Raw genomic sequence first — 9,757 nt, 5'->3', positions numbered from 1 at the left:
TGATTTTTGCAAGTCAAACTCTCTATAGTGCCAATGTTAAAATTTCCGAAAGTCGCGGTTTTCGAGCCCCATGCCATACCGCTGGTGCAACCCAAACACGAGGATTTGCATAGCAACGCTCATTTACGAGTCGCCAATCATGAAACGCGTGATTTCTCATCAATTTCTAGTTGTTTAAGTGGTGTGATGATTTCACGACCTCATCCCCGAAGTGAAAAATTGGTCGCGCCGCCCCTGGAGGCACGCATAGATGTAAAGAACATCTATGGATAAATGGGCCATTTATGACTGGGGCGACAGCTGGCAGAAAAGCTTTCTGGGCATTTTCAGCAATTTTCACTCTCATCTATATCTGGCACTATCTGGTAGCTCAGAATATCCGCCATGTTGGTGGCGTCGTTGGCGTCCGTTAGGGAAGGTGGAGGGGCGGCGAATGCTGTGGGAGAGCGGGAGGATGTCAAAGTTATAGGGCCGTTGGATGGAATTTGCTTTAGTTCGTGAAGATTACATTGAGAGAAGAGTTTTTCATCAAAGGAGGCTCGTGGAAGATTTGTCTTCGTGCGGCATTAATTAGGCTCAGGTCAGTCCCGTTATCCGTCAGCGTTGCACTCGAATTCAAACGGCGTTGGGTTCTGGCGGTGTGTGCGATCGGGGCATTTCTCGGCGTTTATGCTGTCTGGGTATTGCTCTTGATGGAATAAAACATGTGATGTTCAGCGTGCAGTGCTTTGGAGGTACGCTAATGACACTGTTTGATGTTGGTGATGGGATCTTCCTAGGCTTGACACCTGAGCCACAGTGTTTGTCTCATTAACAGCGGGGTGAGATTGGGAAAGGATGGGCTGGCTCAAGAAAGTATGCTCATTTTTTAGACCTGATAATTTGCTGCCTGTTCTTGAACAATCCTGCATGAAAGCCCTGCAATATCTGCATTGAAAGATGTATCATATTAGCTGGCAGGAATATTTGCATACCTGTATGTGCCATGCATAAATTCCTCATAGGTTGAACTGAAAGCAAACCAAGCTGAGGTGGTGTCATACTGCCCAGACCAGCACTTGGTTCCATCTGGTTGCATGTGGTGTTGCAAATCTGGGTAGGTCATGGAGGAAATCCATGCTTTGCAACTCATGGGTGCGGCACTTACATAGCATTGCGGTTCATGATGTTAAAATTGTTTAACTTAAATGAAATTAAATTCTTCTGTTAAGAGGGGCCATACATATATTATATGATGCCTGAAGCTGGGAGTTTTGGCGCACTTGACTTAGTGCAAGGGAAAGTGGTAGTTTTGACAATGGCATGCTTAAATGTGGCAGCAAATTATGTTTGTCTTTTTAGAGTGTTTTAAAACACATATTGATGGATTCTTTTCATTTGAAAAGCAGCTGTCAATGTTTTTATGTAGGTCAGTGGGAGCCAAACATTACTTGTTTTGGACACCAAGCTTCACACACATATTATGGTGACCCCAAAAACTCCATTGCCAATTGATTGTGGTAATTATAATTAATAAGTAGTGGGATTTTTGCCCTGGGTATCCACTGCGTGACCTGAGGGTAAAAAGGTTGAAATATAAAAATGTGCGTTGTTACCTATGACAGCCCCCAACACTTCAAAATTCCTAACATTTTCATTGTAGCATAGTACAAATTTTTCCAAAGCATAGTACCAAATTTTCCAAGTGCTGTGGCTCATTACACTGCTATTTAGCTTATTATTCAGAGATTACTGTTCATTGGGTGGCACTGAACAAGAGGGTGCATTTCAGATACAGCAATTTATGTAAAAGCATTTCAAATGAAAGGAAACATTAGTGTTAACATGACACACTGAAACAACATGGTCAAACAGTCTATATCATAAAACTTATTTACCTATGTCCTGGAATTCAAAGGCAAAAGGATTAAGTTCTATGTTAACTAATAGCTGACAAGCCTTTTTGCCTTTGGATAGCAGATAGAGTAGGCAGTTTGTGGAAAATGATTATCATACCACAGATCTAGGCATGTTTTTTTTCTCCCAAAGTATTGCTGTCAGAAATAAGTATCTTTTGCAATTCCCTCAGAGAGAAACAATAATTTGCTTGCTGAGAGATGTGATTCAAAAATATGTTTGGAACTGAGTGGGTTTTAAATAGCACAAAAGAATGCCAATGAATATGTTGCAGACAGCCACTTACTTATGCTCCACCATAATCATGCTACTCATGCTTCACTTCACAATGCCACAGCTACCTGGCTTCAAAAATGGCAAAAGCATGGCAAAACCTGATGGTCCCCACCTTCCAGCTACCAGACAGCACATGAGGCCCGCACACCCCAGCTAAACAGTGAGGTGGGGCGGCACTCAACTGGTTACTGAGATGCACAAGTACAGTGCCTGACAAGTACGGTGCTGGGCCAAAAGGGGTCTGAGTCGGTCAGGTCCTCCGACCAATAGATAATGCAAGGCATTAAAATATTTTGGTGTGCTTAAACTGATGTTGTGAATATTGTAATTTATGTTTCATTTCATTGGAGTTCTGACCTGTCCTAAAGCTGTTCATTCATCTTGCCAGGGCCTATTTAAATGGGCTCATTGTTTCTGGTTTCCTGGTGTTTTTGCTGGAGTAAGATAGCTATCTCAGAACAGTTTTTTGGCTATTTATAGCAATGCTTTTCAACTGGATACTATGTTTTTGTGTAAAGCTTAATTATACAAGCTTTAATTTAATTCCCTCAAATGGTAACCTTAACATCATTTAATTACCCAGCTGCCTTTGCATTTCTGTACTCTGGATGCCAGCAAGTGGCCAGAAATCCACCCACAGGTGGTTCTGGCAAGTACAAGTAACTCCTGTCACAATCATGAGTCCATCTCTGTACAGCTTCCCTTGTAAAGTTTTGAAAATCTGTTAAAGACATGAGCGTGAGCAGAAAATTTATGCTCTTGACAAGTCAACCACAAGGAGGCTAATCTTTTCAACCATATGGGAGAGTTTTGCAATGTCCAACCCCAACCTGACCTGGGAGGCATGATGTAAGGTACTGAAAAGTTTGGATGTTTCGGTTTGAGATGTTTAAAGGAACATTTTTCAACTTAAAAAGGGAATTACAAAGCTTGAATTACCAGCTTTAATTTTACATCCTTAAGTGACAAATTAAAATTGGTTCAAATTCACAGCTGCTGTAACATTTTTGATACTCGGATGCCAGGAAGTGGCCCAAAATCCAACCACATGGCAGTTTGGGATGAGTACAAATTAGTCCTTCATAATTGTTTTGCCCATGTATACAGCTTCCCTCCAAATGTTTACAAATCTGTTCAAGGCATGAGTGCGAGCAGAATGTTTATGCTGTCCACAAATCAGTCACAATGAGGCGAATCATGAAAAGCAATTGGAGAGTTTTGCTATGTTCAACCTCCAACCTGAGCTGGGAGGGGGGCGTAAGCCGCTGAATAGTTGAGACGTTTCCGGCGCTGAATTGCGAGCGATTCCCCTGTTTACATTGTCATGACACTGGCGGTGTGTGGGTAGGGGACCGTCTGCGGTAGGTGATTGGGCGCGCGGTTCTCTATGAATGTTCGTTGCATCCTTGGCAGTTAATGCGGTTAGTCGTCATGGTAGGTTAAGTCATGTTGAAGTTTGAATTGGTCTGCCTAGGACATAGGAAGTAAGAGCTTTGCTTATCTACAGACCAGTGTGATTCTAGTACTCGTTTCTCGTTTCCTGGTATTGCTCAAATGCAATTCCATTCAACAGTCACATGCTTTATTTTCCACATTTCCATACATGGTTTATCATATATGTAGGTGGCAACACAGGCTGCTTGCTATTAGGCATCTTAGTCTGCTAGGTGCAAGGTTTGTGCTCTTGCAGATACCAATACATGGCTCCTGGTGGAGGCAGCAAGTCTCAAACTGTTGCATCTTCTGGCTTTATTTTGTCCTGACACAGGGAGGTAAAATGAGTTTTTTCAAGGGCTGTTCTTGTTGCATCATGATGGAGTACAAAATATTTCATTTTACATAGTCACAATCTTGGAGTACAAAATCTCCTGGTACACATTATATTAGGAAACATCAAGTTTTCCAGCACTGTTGTCACAAAAGGGCAGAATGCAAAAGATCACTCATCATATTTTTCTCAGCTAGCATGAATTGTTTGTGTCATTATTGCATCATACTGCGCTGGTAAGTGCTGCTAAATATCCTGGACTTTGGGGGTTTAACCCAAGACATGGTACCCTTTTTAAAACCATTTTTACAATATGTGAGATTTTGGAAGTTTTGGTTGTTTGACCATTTTCAGTTGTTCATTTCATGGCTTGCATCAATTTTGATGCAAATCACACCATGGCCATGAAAGTGCATTGACTACCATGACATGATGTGGAAAAAGCCTAAAGCATGTGCTCGCTCCATGGTGCCCATCTTTCCTCACCCTATACTAAAAGCACAAATGTGTAGGAAATGTGAGGCTCATGTCAGTAGTGAAAATTCCTATTCAGCTTGTGGGAGCTCCAGCCCCTCCCCTCTCCCCTGGGCTGCGGGTCCTACACTGAGAAGAAGGTAGGCCATATTAGTGGAAAATCTGTGTATTGGTGTATTTTGTGGACAGGTGGTATCATTTTGCACTGCTTAACCCCTCTATTTCATTTTGCAAAATTATGTTCCTGACTTGAGCCACATTTCTGACCCATTTGGTAGATTTCTGTTGGGTGTTTTCCATCAATACCTGCCGTAATTGTTTGTGGTAGCGTCTTTCATGCAAACATAATGGGACAAAAAGGCTACTTTGTGGCACTTTTATTGTGGTTAGTTCATGATGCTACCACTTACAACTGAGGAAAATGTGTCTACAAGCAATGTTTCAGTCAGGATATGGTTGGTACAAAACAAGCTTGTTTTGGAAGTGTTGCTTTCTGTTTAAGAATGTGTTTTTAATGCCATTGAACAGTGGTGGAAATTCCAAAAATTTTCATATTAGCAAAGTGCAAATTTTCTATGGTGGAGCACAAAATTTTCCAAGTGCCATGGGTCATTGCACTTTTATCTAGGTCATTTTTGGGAGGTTATGGTACAATGGGTGGTACTCAACAAAGGCTCCACTTCCCATGTACAGCAGTTCATGTAAATGCACTTCAAATTAAAGAAAATGCCAGTATTTAAAGTGGCACACTGAAACAGCACTCTGTCTCAGACTCTGTAATATGAAACTCATGTGCATATATATATGGGTTTGCAAGTTATGAAAAAGCTTACCAAACTTTGGATCTAGGCAGGTTTTTTGTACCAAAGTATTGCTGTAAATAGTAAGCATCGTACGCGATTAGCCCAAAGTTACCAACAAGTCACTTAATGAGAGTGCGTAGTTTCACAAAATAAGTTCGGAGCTGACCAGAGAAAAATGGAACACAAAAAATGCTAATGAATGTGCCACAGACGGCCACCTACTCACGCTTCACCACGGTCACGCTACTCACGCTCCACCTGGTAACTGGTTTTGAAAACAGCCAATCCTTGCCCTCAACCTTCCAACTCCCGGACAACACACGAGGCCCCGCACGTCCCAGCCAACTAATGAGACAGGCAGCATTCTCAACCGATTTACCGAGCCAGCGCAAGTACAATACCTGACAGACCCGTGCAGGCCGGCCGGCCGGGTCTAAGTCAGTCACTCCGCTGACTCCGGTGGATAATACAATGTATTAATGGATTTTGGTGCGCTTTAACTGATATTGCAAAGTATGATAATTTTTGTTTCAATTCATAGATGTTTTTGTCCCAATAAATCCCTTTCCTTAATTTGCGAGGCCAAAGTTATGGATTCACGTTACTCTGGTCTCCTGGTGTTTGTGTGGGAGTGAGATGGCTGGGTCTGAACAGTCCTTTGGCTATTTACATGAACATTTTTCGATTTAAAAGGAATTATAAAGCTTGAATTCCCAGCTTTAATTTCAAACCCTTAAATGACTACTTTAACTTGGTTTAAATCCCCAGCTGCCTTTACATTTTTGTACTCCGGACACCAGCGAGTGGCCAAAAATCCAGCCGCGGGGCGGTTCTGGACGAGTACAAAAAGTCGTTCATAACCGTGATGCCCATCTGTGTACAGCTTCCCTCGAAATGTTTTCAAACCTGTTAAGACATGAGCGCGAGGCTGTATATTTGTGCTCTTGAGAAACCAGTCACAAGGAGACGAATTATTCAAACCAATTGAGAGAGTTTCGCTATGTTCAGCCTCCAACCTGCGCTGGGAGGCGGGCGCAAGTCACTGAAAAGTTGAGACGTTTCCGACGCTTAATTGCGAGTGAATTTCCTATTTGCATTTCCATGACGGAGTAGTGGAGCGTGAGTAGGTGGCCGCACGTGGTAGGTGCTTTGGTGTGCGGTACTTGTCACCGTTCATTGCATCCTAGGCAGTTAACCTGGTTATTGATCAATGGTAGGTTAAATCATGTTCAGTTCTGGGTTGGTCCGCACGGGGCGGAATAAAGAGCGAGCTTTGCTAATTTACAGACCTGGTGCGATTCTGCTGCTCGTTTCTCATTTACCGGCATTGGTCAAAGACGATCCTATTCAACATTCACATACTTTATTTTTCACATTTCCATACATAATTTGTCATATACGTAGGTGGCAACACAGGCTGCCTGCTATTGAGCATCTAAGTTTGGTGGAGAGCAAGATTTGTGCTCTTGCAGTTATCACTGCGTGGCTCATGATGGAAGCAGCAAGTCCCAAGCTGTTTCACCTTCTGGCTTTGTTTTGTCCTGAAACAGAGAGGTAAAATGAGTTTTTCCGAAACTGTTTTTGTAGCATTATGGTGGAGTACAAAATATTTCACTTAACCCAGTCACAATCCTGGAGTACAAAATCTCCTGGTATACATTATTCCAGGAAACGTCGATTTTTCCAACACTGCCATTGAATGATGAAAGTTGTTTCATCTTGATATGAATTTGCTCATTTTACCTTTTTATGAACTTGCTTGTTTTACCTTTATATGGACCTGCTCCTCCAACCAGTGACCTCTTCAGGTGGCCAAAGGTCATGCCATGCTTTGAGTGAAGACATACACCAAATTTCTTCTCTCTTACAAACAATATTTTGCCATATCCTTTGTTGTTTCTTACGTGCTTTTTTATTGTGATTCACCTTGCCTGACAAATTGCAAGTCAAAGCCAGAGAAGGTTGCACTACATAACACACACAAACACAAAAAATAGAAAAATGAAGGCCAATGTGTGAGTACTATATGAAAGCAATTTGTGAAGCCCACTTTTCACATGCAAATCACGAATACACTTGTGTTGTTTATATGCATGTGGCACCCAACAGGTGTTAATACAATAGCTCCTTCAAGTAAAAAAAGAAACAAAATCATCCACCAGGGCTAGCAGACTATAACATGACTTGTTGATCTTGATCTGTGGCCCTTAACCTTCATTAGCAGCACCATATGCTACTGAGACGCAAAAGCATGACCTTTGGTTTCATGCTGGCTGTGAAGGTATACAGCCCTTTTTGTAGGTTTTGGAGGCCCCTGGAGCAGTTCAATAATTTTTTATCCTTAGGGCTGTTTTGTGACCTGCATTGGCATTGGCCATTGTGGCATGTACTGGCTTAGCAATTGTGGGCTGAACTTGATGTGGGCTGTCCATTGCTTTTCTTTATTTTTATCTCACAAAAAGGTAGTGGGACAGCTGAGTAGTATTAGTTAACCCTTTCCTAGGCAGTCTGTGCCTTTATAGGAAGCTAAGCTTCATGATGCTGTTTGGTGACCTTTGGTGGCATTTTCCAGATCAGCATGGCTGGTGACAGCCAGAGGTTTTGCCTCAAGTGGAATGACTTCAGGAACAGTGTGACTGCTGTGTTTGAGGACTTGCGGCAAGATGAGGAGCTCGTAGATATCACACTGTGCTGTGAAGGGAAGAAGGTGAAAGCTCACAGGATGATGCTGTCTGCCTGCAGCCCATATTTCCGAGAGCTTCTAAAGGTATGGCTGGCTGGATGGCCCAAGTGCTTGATATGCTCGTTGATGATGAATGATGAAAGGATTGTCACCCTTACTGTTTATTTTTTATATTTTGCACAGAAAAGCTCATCACATTGCTGCTTTCATTACACATTTTACCTTTATTATGTGCACGTCATCTGTATAATTACCTGAATATGCTAAGAACAAGGCTCAGTGTACACTGCAACTGAAATACTGGGCATTTTAATGCCTGTTCAATCTGCCCCTTTTTTCTTTGCAGAACAGCGGCAATTCAATAAGGCCCATCATGTAATGTTTCGTTTCCAACTAGTGACACAGGCAATAATTCTGCGTCCAGAAAGGTAGCATCTGTTAATGATGCGTTTTCCATTTCAGGAAAACCCGTGCCAGCACCCAGTGTTTTTCTTAAAAGACACCACTTACAGTGACCTGCGAGCAGTGATAGAATTTGTGTACAATGGTGAGGTGAATGTGACCCAGGGCCAGCTCAGCAGCTTCCTGAAGACCGCCGAAATGCTGCAAGTCAGGGGCCTCACCGGGGACGACGACAAGGTGAGTACTGGCTTGTCACGAGTTGTTGACATCTACCAACTTTTGGCTGCAATTTAACCGCATGTGCTGATTTCTGAAGAGCTCACCCTCCCCACGTGGCATGGTGATGTTCACAGGGTTAGCTCGTGAGCCGATGTAATATAAAAATTACCTGTGGTATTTGATGTAAGAAAACGTTAAGAGATGTTATCATCAATTATTCTTTTCAAAGCGCATCAGTGCACAATCCAGCGGACTGTAGAGAGTGGTTTTGCAAGATGAGGTAAACTGCAATCTCGTCCGCAATACCAGACCTCATCGCAACGTATTGTGACGTTGCTGGTGGGGCTCTAAAACAGTGATCTGTGATTGGCCCCGAGGATTCTGGAAGCAACATGGCGCGTTTCCTGCAATGTCTTTGGTAGCGCCAAGCATTGGCGCGACGAATTATGCCGGTAAAGTTAATCTACGCAACAGGAAGGCGTTCGATGCCTATGCTGATATTATTTCAAGAGAAAGTGTTATGACATGTTGGCTGCTATGCTTTGTGTAACGTTGGCTGACGATGCACAATAAAGAAAACAAAACATGCCCAATGAGAGCGAGTCGTGCAACTCACTGGAGGATGCCTTAATGATAGTCTTGAGGTGGCCACTTTATTTACATTGTTTTGATGTATATACCGGTAATGTGGTTATGCCGCACGTCTGGGAAACCAGTGGTACGGGGTTGGATTCCCTGCGGTGCCTGCCCTTCCTGCGAGAGTGGGAGATAGGCGACGCTGTGTTGCCTCAGCAGCTGAGTGCGTCGTAAAACCCCAGTGACGACGATGGGTGGAGGAAATGGCAGGTAAATCACCATTTGAATGTTGCAGATGTTCAGATGTTTCTGCGAATGGGGTAAACCGGAGCTGCTCTTGCCCTTCGTCCGTGCATTTGTTTTTGTCTAATGCTCGGTTCTCTTCACAGGAGCCAACGCCAGCTCCAGCTCCGCCTGCACCGCGCGTGCTGCCGCCTTCCTCGCGCACCTTCCCGAAGCGTCCGGCGCCGGCGCCGCTGTCCCGTGTGCCTGCTACGCCCACCAAGCGGCCGCTGCCAGCGGCAGCGCCGCTAACGAAGCGCGTGGCGACCGCTCTCGTCCCGGCACCGGCGCCGCCCGCCAACAGCTTCGCGGTCGCACCGGAGGTGGTGTCGGTCGACTCACCGCCCGAAGCGCCGCGGCCGCCCGCCTCGCCGGCCA

General features: G+C 43.8%; 1 protein-coding gene across 1 annotated transcript; it reads left to right on the top strand.

The window, feature by feature from the left end:
* Positions 1-413: 413 nt before the first annotated feature.
* LOC119110862 (broad-complex core protein isoforms 1/2/3/4/5) lies at positions 414-9,750 on the top strand (the record flags this gene model as incomplete). Its single annotated transcript, XM_037234737.1, has 4 exons — positions 414-580; positions 7,790-7,984; positions 8,363-8,539; positions 9,487-9,750. Coding segments are annotated over exons 2-4 (630 nt in total), but the record flags the coding sequence as incomplete, so codon positions are not given.
* Positions 9,751-9,757: the final 7 nt, after the last annotated feature.

Source organism: Pollicipes pollicipes, unplaced genomic scaffold (genome assembly GCF_011947565.3).
Source record: "Pollicipes pollicipes isolate AB1234 unplaced genomic scaffold, Ppol_2.1 Scaffold_7242;HRSCAF=8673_pilon_pilon_pilon, whole genome shotgun sequence".
NCBI classification, from domain to species: Eukaryota; Metazoa; Arthropoda; class Thecostraca; order Pollicipedomorpha; family Pollicipedidae; genus Pollicipes; species Pollicipes pollicipes.
This window is presented reverse-complemented; position numbering and strand designations above follow the sequence as displayed.